This window comes from Pithys albifrons, chromosome 2 (assembly GCF_047495875.1).
Source record: "Pithys albifrons albifrons isolate INPA30051 chromosome 2, PitAlb_v1, whole genome shotgun sequence".
Taxonomy (NCBI): domain Eukaryota; kingdom Metazoa; phylum Chordata; class Aves; order Passeriformes; family Thamnophilidae; genus Pithys; species Pithys albifrons.
In genome coordinates, this window is record NC_092459.1 from 81,330,691 (window position 1) to 81,347,822 (window position 17,132).

Below are 17,132 nucleotides of genomic sequence, written 5' to 3' on the forward strand. Positions count from 1 at the left end.
TGCAACATTGGTTATTGCTCAGTGTCATCAGAGAAAACATGCTCTTCCTCTGCACTTTCTTCTTTGGTCTCCCTAAACTTGCAAAACTGTACATTTATCAGTCCTTTCATAGCTGCATTTCAAGTTCAGTGTGAGAAGTGACACCTGCAGCAAATATTTAAGGAAGAGCCTGAACTCCAGTGACAATCAAATGGAAAAGTCCATAGAGTTTATTTAAAACTAAAAGGATGGGATCTGCAAGTATCCCATCTGCAAGTATCTGCCATCTGTTGTTTTGCAATCTCCAAATTTCAAAATAAAGTAGGTGGAAATAACTGTGTTCATTCACTATTATTAATTGGCTGAACATATATTTGGTTGAATAGATAATGTATACAATATAAATATTAGATATGGTTCTGCAGTTGGGTCACAACAGGCTTAGGGAAGAGTGGCTGGAAAGCTGGCCCCTGGAAAAGTGGGGTTTGGCCAATAGTGGCTGAACATGAGCCAGCAGTGTGCCCAGAAATAGTGTAGCCAGGGCCAGGGAAGTGATTGTCCCCCTGTACTTGGCACTGGTGAGGCTGCACCTCAAGTGCTGTGTCCAGTTCTGGGCCTCTCACTGCAAGAAGGACATTGAGGTGCTGGAGCGTTTCCACAGAAGGGCAACAGAGTTTGTGAAGGCTCTTACTGCAAGTGTAATGAGGAGCAGCTGAGGGAACTGGGGTTGTTTAGCCTGGGAAAAGGAGGCTCAGGGGAGACCTTATCACTCTCTACAACTACCCTAAAGGAGGTTGTGGCAAGGTAGGGGTCGGCCTCTTCACCCAGGTACCAAGAGACAGGATGAGAGGAAACAGTCTCAAGTTGTGCAAGGAGAGGTTTAGTTTGGATGTTAGAAAGAATTTATTCATGGAAAGCGTGGTCAAACTTTGGAACAGGCTGCCCAGGGAAGTCGTGGAGTTACCATCACTGGAGACATCCAAAGAACAGGCAGATGTGGTGGTTAGGGACATGATATAGTGGTGGAGTTGGCAGTGTTAAATTTACATTTGGACTCAGTGATCTTAAGGGACTTTTCCAGCCTTAATGGCTTCATGATTCAAGGTTGGGGTTTTTTACAAAAAGGTTAGATGATATTTTAATTTTAAAATTGAATTAAAATAAAGCATTACTGAACTGCCACAGGTGGCAAGCAGCTGTTGGGTGTCTGTGGTTTTTCATTTCAGGCTCCTCCTTTTTTTACCAGTCTAAATGGTTTGGTTTATTACAAATTCTTAAGTTCTGTATGGGTTGGCTTTTTGGAGCCTATTGTCTCTTGATTATGAAGTAATATTCTTCATAAATTAAGGATAAGTTTCACCATGGCACTAAAAACTGTGGTCCTGTTATGGAAACTTTTGTTCTTATGGTCTTTCAGTACTGAGTAACTGTAGCAGGTACACAGATCATGCCTTCATTTTTTGTAAATCTCTCATATACTCACCCACATAACTCTTCATACCCTGCAGTGACTTATCTGTGCATTGTTATTCAGCCTTATTTCCCAACACCTCTGCCTACTCTTATGCTCTATTTTTCTTGTGTTCCATAGTAACTTTTGCAATGATGCAAGACAACCATCTTATTTCATCCTTTGACGTACGACACAATTACCATATTGTGTTAAAAAAATTGCCTTCATAAAACATTGTGTAATTGACATCATATTGCACTCTTACTGCTACCTTATTATTTTTTTAAGTAAAAAGTAATAATGGAAAATTTGCATTCCGCTCTAATAAACAAAAAGTACCCTAAAATTATAAATTAATATAAAAACCTTCACTACAAAGATTGGTGTCTAGGAAATACATGAAACACATGAAAGAAATATTATTATGAAGAACTTTATCAGAACAACTGGAGCATAAAATAAAGGGGCATATAAGTGTTCTTAAAAATGCTTGCACAGATTCCTTATTTAGAGGCTCCAGGTGGAAGAGGAGAATCTAGCAAAGAGAGGCAGGCCCCTTTTTATTTAAGGAATTTGAAAAGATATGGTGAATTCTCACAAGGGTGTAGGCGTGTGTGCACATGTTCACTTGTGCTTTTCTATCCCAGAGGAATTGGCAGAGACCTCTAGTAATTGAAGCTATTTTAGACTGAATCAGTCTAGATAAAAGAGGCTTTAAAGAAATGAAATTTTGAACTATCTGTATGCAGATATACATGGAAAAAAAACCAAACCCAAACCTTCAAATCTGAAAAGAAGATTTTAGAAGAAACAGCAGTATTTTATTTTTTAGCTTCCACAAGTGATTCAGGTTGGAACCTTCTTTGCAGAACTGCATTTGGCAGCAGATCTGACATTTCTTGTCTTCGTATTGGATAAGGAAAAACTGTAAATCATCCCACTGCTTTCCCACAGAATAATTTTTGTAATCCTGCATTGGCCACACTAACTAGGGAGACAGGTTAACCTTTGCCTTTAGTCAAGACTGCTTTAAGCCTTCCATTTAAAATCAGAGCCTTGACATCGCCTTGATGTTTGCTATTTTGAAACCTACCAGTCTACTTTTTAGTTACACAGGCAGGAATGTCAACTGGCTTCGAGACTTTGATTTGTGTTCTTTTTTAACTCAGAGAGCTGGAGGGAAACTGGAGATGTCTGCATACAGAATTCCTCAACTTTCCAGAGACAGAGCTTTCTCAAAATAAATGAGTTGGAGCTACCATAATGATATCTTAGGTAAGAAAAAAACCTCCACCAACCACAACAACAACAAAACAAACAAGCAAAAAACCCCTAGTTTTGCCACGTGTTTTGATACCCCTCTAGCTGTTTCTCAGGTACCCTTCTGCAATTCTTAAAGCCTGATTTCTTGCTTGTGTAAGCTGCAATTGACAAGAGTTATCTTGCTCCAGCAGTGTGTTTTAAAGAAACAGGGCTGACTTTGAAAGAGTAGGTGAAATCTTGGGAGCTGTGAATTGAGAAACAGAGTAGGTCTGCCCAGTTTGGTGTAATGTTTCAGTCATCAGGAGGAGACAGGGCACTCAGCACTGCATACAAGCTTGTGCTTGCCAAGCCATGGCCTATCAACACAATGAAGGTCTTATCAAATACATGGGGCCTGAGGAGGCTTGTGCAGTCCTTATTCTTTATGAATAGTTGAGTCAGAATCATAGGTTTATAATTGCCTTGTTTTCTGGGAGTGACAGGGATAATACGGAAGAGAGAGAGTAGGCAAGAGAGGCAAGTATCTGGAGCAGTGATGAAGAAAGTAGTCTGAGGATCCCAGGGAGACCTGCAAGCTATGACAAACCCTTCTGTAAATCTGCAGACTTCTTACAGCCTCCTGTTGCTGAATAATTTTAAATTTTATGCAAAGTCTGAAGAAAAAGTTACTTTTGCTAACTTCAGATTGGGGGGAATATCTATTGTTTATTGTTGCAATGCTTTTACAAAGCTTTTGCGAAAGAGAAAGGAGAATGGAACACCAAAGTCAGTGGCCTCAAAGAAAACAGACTTTGACAACTGGTGACAGAAGAGAAAAACTGAGAGCAAGAAGAAAGTGCAGAGGAGTTGAGCAGCCTTGTGAACACAGGTGGAAATTATCCCTGAATGTAGGAAGGAGAGGGAGGTAGAAGAGACCAGCTTGACTAATTAGATGTTCTGTGACCTCAAACACCAGAAACTGGTTTTGCAGGGTTACTCTGTAAATCAGATCAACAAAATTATCTGAATTAAAAACGAGCACAAAAACTGTCTTTGTCCTTCCCTCCCCCACTCTTTGTTTTTTGTTAGACTGACACAGCTGATGGTGTAGGCCTACAAACAACTGCATCAGCACTACCCAAGGAGTTGATACTGATGCTTAGAGGAGAGGATCTACTGCCTTGGAGATGAAATGTTTAGCATGTATTCAGAAAGGTCATTACTCTTCAGTACAAATCTGAGATGGGAAAATACTAGCTAGGTAGCAGTAATTTGAAAAAGCCTCTGGGGTGGAACAGGTAATGAGATGCAAGTGCAGCAACAATGGGACACTTGCAAAAAGAAAAAAAAAAGAGGCTAATATTTGAGGCATGTAGAAACAGTGGTATCACATCAAATAACCTTCTCAATCGATTTAGCACTGACAAGGTGAACATGGGGTCTAGTAGTGGACACTATGTTACAAGAAAAATGGAAAACAGCTGGACAGAGAACAGCAAAAATGTATGTATGAAGAGGCCTGTATCGAAAAATCAAAATAATCGTTTTAGTGTAGGGCAGACTGAGAAGATGCATGGCAGTTTCCAGCTTTGCAGCATCATTGTATATACTCCTCTAGGATTAAATCCTTTGCCAATGTCTCCAAGAAACAGGATAAATAGTATGGGGCTAAAACTACAGCATCTGAAGATCTAGCTTCTGGTCTCCAGTTGTATGAATAACAAATGCAAGTGGAGACTGCCTGAGGAACTGTGTGAAAGCGTCTGTCACTGGAGGTTTTAAAACAGGTTTGACAGGCCTCTGTTGGGAACAGTTTAGATACTGTAGATGCTACCTGGGAAAAAGGGCCCGTGAGCAGGATTCATGAGGCTGTTCCTGTGTGACCTGCTGTTGGCCTCTGGAATCCAGGTGACCAACCTGGTCATGGGAAGCACAGAAAATATGGCCATACCTCACCACTCAGTGCAGACTCAGATGCTCCATACCAAAGCATCTCTGCAGGGCCACTGCTCCTCCCCACCACAGCAGGAACTTTACATTTTGCATTCTTCTGCTTTTGGTGTTGAGCAAACCACAAATATTTGCTGCAATTTTGGGGGAAAACACTTTTAGGTAATTAAAATTTTCTTGTTTGTTAATTGCAGCCCATCTGTATTACCTGCGCTGAAGCACCTCCGGCAGCAGCAATGAGCTGTGCTCATCGTGAGCGAGGATGTCTGCTGTGGGACCAGTGATGGTGATCCAGAGGAGGGATCCAGAGGAAGCTGATCAGAGGGATGGAGCACCTCTCCTATGAGGAAAGGCTGAGAGAATTTAGATTGTTCAGCCTGGAAAAGAGAAGGCATCAGGGTGACCTAATTGCAGCCTTCTAGAACCTGAAAAAAGTTTACAGGAAAGATGGGGCAAGACAGTTAGCAATAGGTCAAGGGGGCACAGGCTCAAGCTCTGCCAGGGGAAATTCAAGTTGGAGATCAGAAAAAAAATCTTTCCAGAGAGAGTAATCAGGCATTGGAATGGGCTGCCCAGAGAGGTGGTGGATTCACCATCCCTGGAGGTTTTTAAACTGAGATTGGCCGTGGCACTGAGTGCCATGATCTGGTAAACAGACTGGAGTTGGACCAAGGGTTAGACTTGATGATCTTGGAGGTCTTTTTCAACCCAATTGATTCTATGATTCTATTCTATGATTCTATTTACAAGAGCATGTAGTGACAAGAGGGAATGGGTTTAAATTGAAAGAGGATAGGCTTAGATTAGATATTAGGGAAATAATTCTTTACTGTGAGGTGGTGAGGCACTGGCACAGGTTGCCCAGAGAAACTGTGGATGCCCCATCGCTGCAGGTGTTCCAGGCCAGGCTGGATGGGGCTCAGAGTACCCTGGCCTAGCTGAAGCTGTACCTGCCCAAGCGGAGAGGTTGGAACGAGGTGATTCCTAACGTCCCTTCAACCCAAACCATTCTCTGATGTTATGATGGCCTCTCCCTACAAATATTGTTACACTATCAGGCTCCATCGCTGTGGGCCGTCCCCTGGCCGTGGGCCTGTCCCACCCCCGAGCGGCACCGCCCCCGCCCCATGCGCAGCCAGTGCGGCCCGAGCCGTGGGGCGGTACCGCGGGGGCGGTGCCGGCGGGGCTGTGCCTGCGGTGGTTGTGGCGGCACTACCCGGTACTGCTCGCACTCACTGCGGCCGCTGCTCTCGCCATGGCTTCTGGCGGCGTCTCCAAGGCGGCCGGGAGGGCCTACGACGTGGTGGTGTTCGGCGCCTCGGGCTTCACCGGCCAGTTCGTGGTGGAGGAGGTGGCGCGGGCGGCGGCGGCGGCCGGCGAAGGGCAGCTGCGCGGCGGCCCCCTGCGCTGGGCCGTGGCCGGGCGGAGCCGCGAGAAGCTGCGGGCGACGCTGGAGTGGGCGGCCGAGCGCCTGGGTACGGGCCGGGCCGGGCCGGGCCGGGGGTGCGGGAAGGGCTGCGGAGCTCGCCCCGGGGCTGCGGCTCTGCCCGGGGCGGGCGGTGCGGTGACCGCGGTCTCCGGTGCGCAGGGAAGGCGGCGCTCGGGGCGGAGGTCGATGTGCTGCTGTGCGATGTGGGCGACGCGGGCTCGCTGGCCGCCATGGCGAGGCAGACACGGGTGGTGCTCAACTGCGTGGGCCCGGTGAGTGCGGGGCGCGGGCGGGCCGGGGCTGCGGTGGCAGCGCTGCCTGCGCCTTCCCGGGCACGGAGGGCTGCGCGGGCACGAAGGGCTGTGGTGGGCACCATGGGCTCCGGGAGGCACGGAGAGCTCCGAGGGGCACGGAGGGCTGGCGGGGGCTCGGAGGGCTGCGGGGACATGGAGAGCTCCGGGGGCACGGAGGGGGCTGGCGGGGGCACGGAAGGCTCCGGGGGCACGGAAGGCTGGCGGGAGCACCGAGGGCTGTGGCGGTCACGGAGAGCTCCGGGGGGCTCGGAGGGCTGCTGGGGGCTCAGAAGGCTGCGGGAGCACGGAGGGCTGTGGCGAGCACGATGAACTGCGGGGACACGGAGAGCTGCCCCGGGCACGGAGGGCTGGCAGGGGCATAGAGAGCTCTGGGAACACCGAGGGCTGGCGGGGACACGGAGGACTGCCCCGGGCACTGAATGCTGGCGGTGGCAGCGCGGTTCCTGGAACCGAACCCCGAGGTCAGCCGCCTACTGCAAGGCCCGGAGGGTTTCCCGCCGCAGCCGCTGGTGGTGCCACTCATGGACAGGTCTCCTCACTCAAATTGCAGCCGCGTTTGTTTGATGTATTTCACAGGCAGCGTAAGAAAGTGATGGTGAAGTTTGGCCCAGTGTTTCAGGTTGGGCCAGAGTGTTTTAAGTGGCATCAGGGTTAAAAGTGGAGCAGGAAAAGGGGCCCACAGCCTTGCTGTTGTAAGCTCTTGGCTCTCGTTGAGAACTTTCAGTGGCTGTATTTCCAGTGCATTCAGAGGGCATCAGAATTATGGGAGCTGGAAGCTGGTCATGACAATGTCTTTGAAATTAAGAGTGTTAAGGCAGGGAACATGCTGATAATAAAGAGTGCAGAAAGCAGTGAGATTAGCAGCAATATTCAATTGGTCTTGGCGATCTGTGATTGCATGAGAGAAATTGGGTGTAGCAGTACCCTGAGATTAGCTCAGGTGGTTAAAACTTGGTTGTAATAATGCCAAGGTCATGGGTTCTATCCCGTGTGTGGGCCATTGACTTAAGAGTTGGACTGATGATCCTTGTGGGTCCCTTCCAACTCAGAATAGTCTGTGATTCTGATTCTGTGCAGCAAACTCCGTTATCAGTGTGTTCCTTCTCTGCACACTTGCAAGAAATAAAAGTGCTCTTACATCTTTAGCCCTGCTCAGCAAAATCAATAGTCACCACATTTACTTTTACTGTAGAGACGTACGCTAGATAAAGCACATTGGGTGAGTTCTGGCATGTGGATTTCCTTTTGTTATGTGTGGTCTTCTTTCCTTCTATAGTATAGGTTCTTTGGAGAGCCTGTGGTTGAAGCTTGTGTTGAAAATGGTGCAAGCTGCATTGACATCAGTGGAGAACCCCAGGTATGTGACAGCAAAAAAATGCCACCTTTATGAAGGATCTATGAAAGGAGTGTTTGTTCAGTATGTTTCATGTTTCTGCTAATGTTTCTGAACATGAAGACAAATTCTGCCTCCTGATCTACAATGTTAAGATGCCTTAATTATTTTAAAGTACTCTGATGTGTATTAGTTGCATAGTTTTCTTGCTTTTAAGACTAGAGCATCTTAGGTTCTCTTTTGAAATCACAAATTGCTGAATTCTGCTTCAAGCCTCAGTCATGATTCTCTGTAGGAATTCTGTACATTTCTTTGCACTGCTGTGAAACCTTCATACCACAGACTAAGAATTTTTTATATCTGTATATGGATATCTGTCTTAAAAATGCTTGTAAGTGGTTTGAAGCATGTAGGGTGCTATAATGTGACAGTAAAGCACTGATGGCTGATACTGGGTATGGCCAAGAATGGGCTTGAAATATCTGTTCTGACTGTGTTTTAGTTTCTGGAGGGAATGTACCTGAAATACAATGAAAGAGCTGCGGAGAAGGGGGTCTATGTCGTTGGAAGCTGTGGCTTTGACTCCATACCAGCTGATATGGGAGTACTGTACACCAGAGACAAGCTGAAAGGTGACTTGAATGTGTGTCCTTGTGGGGAAAAGGAAATGCAGGTTGTGCTTACATGTGGTTTCCTAAAGCAGCAGTGCTGCTGTGGAAACTCTTTCCAGTGTCTCTTTTTGCCTGCCCTCACCAGGTGACCAGTTTCAACCAAATGTGGTAGTCATGTTCTCATTCGATTAGAGAATACTGGTCATTAGTAGAGGAGGGATTCAAGGTCATGTTGCACACTGAGAGAACAGAATCTTCAGCTGTCAGCTGTAGGCTGTTCAGCCAGTGTGCAGATGTCTTTAAGCAATTGTCACCACACTGTCTCTTGTGCAGAGAATCTTGTAAGGAAGGGGCAGTGGGGACAGGACAGCTGTGGGAAAGGGTCCACAGATCAGTGGGGGATCAGATTTCCTAAGTATTGTTTTACAACTGCAAGCTCCAAGAAGCTCTTATGTGAGCGTAAGTAGCAAGACAATGGCATGCCTTTCGTTTTAATAGCAGCTAGAGGGCAACTGAAAGAGGAGAAATATATTTGAGAAAAATGTGAGGAGTTAATTTGATGTAATTGTACTTGATCCTGATCTCAAATGAGGATACTCTCTTCATCAAGTCTGAGTATCCAGATGTTTTCTTTTATGGACTATTAAAAAGGCTGTTAAATGAGATTGGTTTACATTGGAGTGAATTTAGAGCTTCCTGTTGAAACCTCAATTGGGATTGGATTGGAAGGAGAAGCAAAGCATGGAAATGAGTATCTTGGTGTTCATGAGGTTGTAATTTGATGTTTGATACCTATTTTGAATGAACATGTCTTATCTTCTCTTACTTTGACATTATGGCATTAACACCTGTCTATCCAGTTATTTGTTGTATGGAAATTTACCTATACAAGTAGTTTTACAATCTCAGAAGAAACGGAGCAAAGCAAAACAAATCAGATTTTGGAGGTGTTTTGTTCTTCTGTTCATCACAACTAAGCATTCTTTGCAAAACACAAGCTATGCTTAAATGAATGTTTTAAAACATTTTGCATGTTTTGGTTTTTTGGGTAGTTTGTGGATGGGTTTTTATGATGGGGTTTTTGTGTGGGGTTTTTTGTGTGTGTTTCAGATATGCCCAAATTTAAAAGTCCATCTTTGCTATCACAGCCTATGTCATCCTTTATTTTGAAACTTGGAGGAAAACTAAATGTTGCTCTTAATATTTCCTTTCTTTTTTTTTTCCTCCAGTGAACTATTTACATTATCTCATTAACTGGATAAGACAAATGAAAAAAATTTAATGAGTGCGGGTAGTATTAGTGACCCTTATTGAAACACTGTACACAAGAAATTTCATACTTGCACAGCGCTCTGAGTAAGCATCTTAATGTTATGTTATTTAGCTTAGAGATAAAGATGCAACTCTGGCTTTTCAGCTGATGATGTCAGTGGGCTCCTATTTGAGTCTACCAGAGTGTACTCTTGTTTTGCAAATTAATGGCTGCATGTGCCAAGTAATGTTCTCTGCTCTCTTACAGGTACCTTAACTGCTGTCGAAAGTTTCCTGTCGGTGAAATCTGGACCTGAGGTTAGTTGGTTTCTGCTGCCTTGGAACTCAGGGGTTTTTGTGGTAACATGACGGTAGCCCATCAGAATAACTGTTGCTATGTTAATTCAGACCAAGGAGCAAGCTGGCAGTTCTTTGGTGACAAGTCTATGAACTTTATTCTTAGGAACTAGTAAAAGCATCCAAATCAAACACCCTTTTGTAAGGTCCGTTTGCAGAGGCTGTTTGTTGAGGTAAGCTGTTTCAAGAATTATTTTGGTTTTGCAGAGATGTGGGAAAGATTCTTGCACAAGTAGAACTGTAACAGATCCATAGTGTGTTGTCAGTAATCCTAGTGTTTGACTGTTTGTTTTGTTTGTTTGTTGGGGGGCGAGTTGTTTCAATATACTTTAGTGCACATAATAATACATGTAGGTAGTAATTGTAATAATGTGTAATATATGTAATAATTCTAATGCCATTTTTAAAACAATGCAGTGATGATCCAAGCCAGTCTTGGTGCCCAGCAACCAAAGACTGCTGCTTCTGGCCTAAGCACCCATCTTTGTAGATGGGGCCCAAGTCAGAGCCTGTTCTTACAAACATCTGGAGGAGTGGAGGAAGCGCATGGAATAGGAGAGTAATATCCATCTGTTAATGAACAGGGAATAGCAGTTAATGAATATGTATAAATCTGTATGTTGGGTAGAAAGATGATTTATATGTGTAGTGTAAGTTCTAAGTGTTGGTAAGAAGAGATTGAAAATGGGAATTAACTGCAACAGAGGTGGTTGGAAGAAATACAGATGTATTAAATGATGTGGGGCCTGACTGTGTTGCAGATCATATGGAATGAGGAGATTGCATTGGGTCTGGCTGAGATGGAGTCCATTTCCCCATAGCAGCGCTCACAGGGCTGTGCTTTGTGTTGTAGCTACAAAGGTGTTGATAACACACCAGTGTTTTGGCCACTGCTGAGCAGTGCTCCCACAGCACTAAGGCTGTCTCTGCAACATTCTCCCCCTCATCCAGTAGGCTGGGGGTGGGCAAGATCCTGGGAGGGGCATAGCCAGGACAGCTGCCCACAACTGACCAGAGGGATATTTCATGCCATGCAGGGTCTGCTCAGCAACAAAAGCTAAGCAAAAGGAGGAAGGATGGGGGGCATTTGTTACTGTGACCCCGGTGCTGCAGAGCAAACACTCCATTGTACTGGAGTTCTGCTTCTCAGGAAGTATCTGGACATCACTTACTCATGGGAAGTAGAGAAGAAATCTTTTGTTTTCCTTTTCTTCCATGAGCAGTTTTTCCTTCATTAAGTTGCCTTTATCTTGACACACAAGGGATTTTTCTGTGTTATTTTCTCCTCTCCCTATATTAGCTAGGAGGGGAGTGATAAAATGTATTGGTGTGCACCTGGCATCCAGCCAAGGTCATCCCACTCCATTTCAATATACTATAATGCATGTAATTATAATACATATATGTAATAATTGTAGTATCATCATTCAAATAATACGTGAAGGCTTCAAATACTGAACTAGTTATTGTTTGGGGTATGTCACCAGGGTGTTTGTGTACACGATGGGACCTGGAAGTCAGCTGTCTATGGCCTCGCAGATGAAGACAACCTGAGGAAGCTTCGGAAAAAGATAGGATATACCCCTGTTCCAGTAGTTGGTGCAAAGCTTAAAAAAAGGTACAAGTGCAAGATATGAAACATGCTGTCTTCTGACAGTTCCAGTATTTAAGATAGAGATTGCTAACACAGTATTAAATACTAAAAGGAGTGTTTAGGACTTCAGTGTAATATGGACACATAGATGCTTACCTAGTGAATTGAAGATTAGTTCAGCTTTACTGATTTGTTCGTATCTGACTGAAGAGAGAATATGTCCCAGCATTTACTGGGTTTCAAAGTTAACTTGTTCTAAAAGACTTTTAGTGATATGGCAAACTTTTGATTTCAGAAGTGATTAGTAGAATGGGAACAAAAAAAAAAAGAAGAGACTGTTATATTGATTATCAAATTCGTCCTTGCTATAGTGCATGGAATTTTGAGTGAGCCAGGAATAAATTTAGAATTGTTTGCTCTCAGTGGAAAGAGATAATGTCATAAAAATGTTTGAGAGAAAGTGGATAATGATCGGTTTCTTGTGGTTTACACAAACATTGGAACATTTTTTAAGACTTTTTTTTCTGTTTGCAGAGGATTTTTGTTTTACAGTCAGGAATTCAAAGAGTACTCCATTCCATTCATGGGATCTGATGGGTCTGTTGTGAAGCGGACTCAGCGTTATTTGCACACAGAGTTGCAGGAAACACCTGTAAGTTGCTGTTACTTGTATACTATGTCTTCTGGGGGCAGTGGCCTTGTTTCATGCTGCTTTATACTGTGGCTGATGAGCTAATATGATAGTTTTGAGAGTGTCTTGTAGGGTTCTCCTGCTGTCTGATTTCTGGATATGTATTTGTAGGGAATGAAAACAGAAATACTTAAAAGATAGCCTTCATCATAAATACATTTAATTTTCTGATTAAGAATTCACATGCTGCTCATTTATATCTTAAGACTTCTTTGATGCTTGGATCTCCACTATGCAGAGTAGAGGCAGTGTGAAGTGATGGTGGTGAAAAAGATGGTTTAGTTTTGTGTTTCATGGTTTCCTGGGAGGAGATCAGCATCAACAATCTGTGTAGCTGCTGTGCAGAATCACGTGCATCAGTTAAGAGATGAGAGTGAGATAGCACTTTAAAAATACCCTTGGAAGCCAGTAATGAGAAAGGCTTGCCATTGCTATTTCAGTCTCTCTTAAAAAAGAAGAGGAGGAAAGGAAGATCTAGGAAAGAAGGCTAAGATCAGATATCTTTCTGTAAAGCTTTCCATTCTTGTTTACCATGCCTGTTCCCTCACCACTCTGTAGTTACATTGCCTTCTCAGAATGAATAATAAAGTGAATCATTCTTCAAAAAGTTGCTTGGAACTAAGACACTTGTTTAAGGCCCTGTTTTAAATTCTATCTGTTGTATGAAACAACTGCATCTTAATTTGGAGGTAGATTTATTTTTTAAAATTAATTGATGCAAAAAATTTGATGTAAATCTTATGACTGAAAATATGTTTTTGCTTCAGGTCCAGTATAGTGCTTATGTGAACATAGGTGGTCTTGGCTCTGTTATCAAGCTGATGTTTGCTGGCATGTTATTTCTTCTTCTGGTGAAGTTTAACTTTGGAAGAAAACTTTTGACAAAAGTAAGTTTTCAAAACGCAAAATAACTTAGTGTTTGGAGAAAATTTTTTTCCTCTCTTGTTTAATGTTGGCCTTTATCTTTTGTTTTTTTTCTTTTTTTTTCCCCTCTCATGATGTAGTACCCAGAATTTTTCTCTGCTGGACGCTTCACAAAGGAAGGACCAACCCAGAAACAGGTAACTGACTGTGTTCATCACAGTTATTCATTACATTGGTACAGTAATGGTGGAATAGTAATTTAAACTCAACTGCTTAATCTTAGAGAAATAATTTCTAAATGAATCAAAGAATATTCTGTGTTGGAAGGGACCCACTAGTACCATCAAAGTTCAGCCCCTGTCCCTGCACAGGACAGTCCCAAGATTCACACCATGTGCCTGGAGTATCATCCAGGCGCTTCTTGAGCAGGCTTGGTTGGTGTGACCACTGCCCTGGGGAGCCTGTTCCAGTGTTCAGCACCCTCTGGGTGAAGAACTTTTTTCTATTACCCAACCTAAAACTCTCCTGACATAACTTCAGGCCATTCCCTTGGGTCCTGTCACTGGTCACCACAGAGAAGAGATCAGTGTCTGCCCCTCCTCTTCCCCTCATGAGGAAGTTGCAGACTGCTAAGAGGTTTCCTCTCAGCCTCCTCTTCTCCAGGCTGAGCAGACCAAGTGGCCTCAGCCACTCCTCACATGGCTTCCCTTGTAGGCCCAAATACATGTTGTGTGTGGTCATTCAGGTAGTCGCTGAATATTTACATAATCATGCCTTCTGTTATTAGGCATCAGAGTATGTGTGACTCCTGTGAGGAATAAATTGATAATGTTGCTGGGCCTGATGTATTTACATGGGTGGCTCAGAGCACTATCAAAGTTGGTGACCAAGAGAGACTGATTAGCAAAACCCTAGGACTGAAAGTGCTGAGACAATAAATGGACTTCAGAACAAGAACGGTTCCAACAAACTAGAAGCAATTAAAAACTGAGATGAGATTATCCCTTTTAAGTAGTAACTCAAAATAAGTACCGTCATGTTTAAATGGATTATAGTATTTAGCAGAATTCTTTATATAGAATTTGGATACTTATATTTACTACTTGTGCTTGCCTGCTATCAGTGAGTTACTGTTTTGGTTGACCATGCCTGTCTTGTTCGCTACAGATGGATGGAACCTCTTTTACAATGACTTTTTTTGGTGAGGGCTACAGTGAGGGGCAAGATCCCCAGAGTGGCAAACCAAATGTGAAGATCTGCACTGAAGTGAAAGGGCCAGGTATGTATGCTTGTAGCAGCTAACTGCTTTTGCCCTGTATTCCCTGCTCCAAAATAGGTTTATGATTCCACTGTTATCCCTTTCACCCTTGAGAAGCACTTGCAACATGAACAAAGTCAACAGCCTTTACAGTGTATTACCTTGGATACTAGAATTCATTGTGACCCGGTTTTTGAAATAGCCAGTTTGCTGGCATTCTTGTCATTCTGTTTCCTCTGGCATTCCATATTCCAATTTTCATTTTCACCAAGCAGAGCCACTGAAGAGAGAGACCTTTAAGGATAGTGCCCAGTTGTTATAGCCTCGACTTACTACTTGTTTATTTCCAGTTCCCTGGGAGTGAACTTGAACAGGTCTGATGTGGTATGATTTCTAGCTATAGCATACTTCTGTTCAGGTCATTCCATGAGGGGAGATGACACCCTAAGTGGTTTGGAGAGAGCAAGCAAGAATGTACATTCAGAAAGGAGTTAATGTAGCATAGCTTCTTTAAATAACTAGAGATGTAGCTGAATGCAGGTGTCTCTCAGCAAAAGTCTGAATTTAAACACGGGATGGAGAAAGCTCTTGCTGTATTGGAGAGCCTTCTGTCACCATGATGTGGTCACTCATGTTTGTGGTGTGGTTATATGTGAAGCAGTATTTGTCTGGATTAGATTGTAAGGATTCACCAGCTACTTGGACTGATTACTAGGTAAAAAAGCTGTTCCTAAATGAGGAAGACTGTTTTATTGCCAAAGAGATTATTCTTCAGAATGCTGTAGGGAAGAACAAGATTACATTGTACATTTCAACACACTGTACATCATTTGGGATTTTTGTTTTTTTTTGTCAGAGCCTGGATATATTGCTACACCAATTGCAATGGTTCAAGCAGCTGTATCTCTTCTGGAAGATGCAGCTTCTCTGCCTAAACGGTAAGCAGTTTCCCATTCTGAGCAGCTTGCTCTCTGTTAAAGCTACTGTGTACAAATGTTTCTCTTTGAAACCACACCTATCAGCCCTGTGGATTTCTGTGTTACTCAACTGGCTGTGCAAGGGAGATGTTTTACAACAAGCTCATTTAAAGCCACTTCATCTTCATCACTCTTTCAGTTTGAAAGGATATATTCATAGTATTTTAGTCAGGCTTTTGCATCAGTGTCTGTATGTTCAGTTAATGGAATGGTTTCTCTTGGGGTTGCTAGATGCAGAAATGAATCTAGGATTATAACCACCTTGCCAAATTCCTTGGCCACTCTGTTCTGGCACAAAGTGGCTTTTTCCTTCTTAGTCAGGGAAGCACATCTTTGACTTCACTGTGCCACTGATGTTTTTCTCTTTTGATTTTCACTAACAGGGGTGGTGTATATTCTCCAGGAGCTGCCTTCTCCAAAACAAAACTGATTGATCGCCTCAACAAACGTGGTGTTGAGTTCTCTGTTATCAGCAAGCCTGAAGTTTGAAGGCAAAACATAGCTATGAATTAACAACTTTCCTGGGTCTAACTCAAATAAAACTCATTTGGCTGCAAAAGCCTAACTGTAAAATAGTTTCACTGTGCTATTGTTTGCAGTAGAAACAGAAGAAAATTTCAGTTAAAAGGTGTAACTGTTATAGGCTACTTGTTATAGTAAGCAAACCCCCCAAAGGGTGAGTATTGAGTTTTAATTCACAGACATATTAAATTGGTAACTTCTTGGGTACTAGTTCTAGAAGTCTAAAACTCGTTCATCTGAGTTTTTCAAGTTCTTACCTAATGGACCCACTATAGCATCTGCTTCAAAAGTAACTGTAGCTGCCTTGCTTCACCCCTCCTGCAACTATGTAAAACAGGCAGGCCTGGGATAACAAGTGCCTTAGCAGCTGAAACCACTAGTTACTACTACCATTTGCAATGAATCATTCCTTTATTTAATAACTGTATAATAGGATTTCTGTAACTAGGTAAGTAATAATAAACTGTATTGTGCTTTTGCTTCTGTAAAGAAGGAGGCTTGTTCTGTTGATCATTTTGGAAGCTCTCCGACCTGATGTGACCCAGATTCTGGGTGCACTGGTCTATTTCATACTACTTGATACTGTGACTGATGAGTTTGCTTTTTGCTGCTAGCATAATTATGAGAGTGTGATGTCAGGTTATCCTGCTCTCTGGGTATGTATTTGTAAGGAATGGAAGCCTTGAGTCACAGAATTAGTGAAAGGGTAGCCTTCATGATTTTGGGGAGCAACAAATACATTCAATTATTTTTCTGTGTGGAGGCTTTTTTTGCTGTATCAGTAGAACTTTCAAAAACTCTGAAAATTACTCTGAGATGTGTAAAGGTCTCTATCTCAGCTGCATCACATTCACCTTTTTTATTATCAGGCAAATCACATACAAACTGATGCTTTATAGTACCATAGCTATATTGAAAACTGCCTTATGGATGTAGTTCACTGTGGTGATGGTTTAGGTGCTGCTTCTTAAGTCTATGCCTTCACTGCACTGTCTTCAAGAACCTGAAGTTAAAACATGTCTGTTAATACTTTATTCATTACCACCCAGACTAACTTCACACGGAGCTAGATGAAACTGAGCACAGTGAAAAGCTGCTTTTCCTTTCAGATCATCTCCAAATGTAAAGTTAGAAACACACAATGTACTCTCTCCTAGAGATGAAAGTTTATACATTTAAGGGACAAATCCAAGCAGTCAGTGTTTGCAATTCACAAGTTCCCTTTCTGATATTTCGGTTCAGGAGTAACAATTTGACACCGCCCATTGCCAGTGAGCAGTTGTACAATACAAGGTGTGTACGCAACA

The 17,132-nt window shown here is 43.1% G+C and overlaps 1 protein-coding gene across 1 annotated transcript; it reads left to right on the forward strand.

The window, feature by feature from the left end:
• The first annotated feature begins 5,799 nt into the window (after window positions 1-5,799).
• SCCPDH (saccharopine dehydrogenase (putative)) lies at window positions 5,800-16,317 on the forward strand. The gene is made up of 12 exons (XM_071575112.1): window positions 5,800-6,099; window positions 6,213-6,325; window positions 7,644-7,724; window positions 8,203-8,332; window positions 9,831-9,880; window positions 11,407-11,537; window positions 12,048-12,165; window positions 12,972-13,091; window positions 13,209-13,265; window positions 14,236-14,347; window positions 15,183-15,264; window positions 15,687-16,317. The coding sequence occupies exons 1-12, from the start codon at window positions 5,880-5,882 to the stop codon at window positions 15,790-15,792; spliced, it is 1,320 nt and encodes a 439-aa protein (XP_071431213.1). The 5' UTR covers window positions 5,800-5,879; the 3' UTR covers window positions 15,793-16,317.
• Window positions 16,318-17,132: the final 815 nt, after the last annotated feature.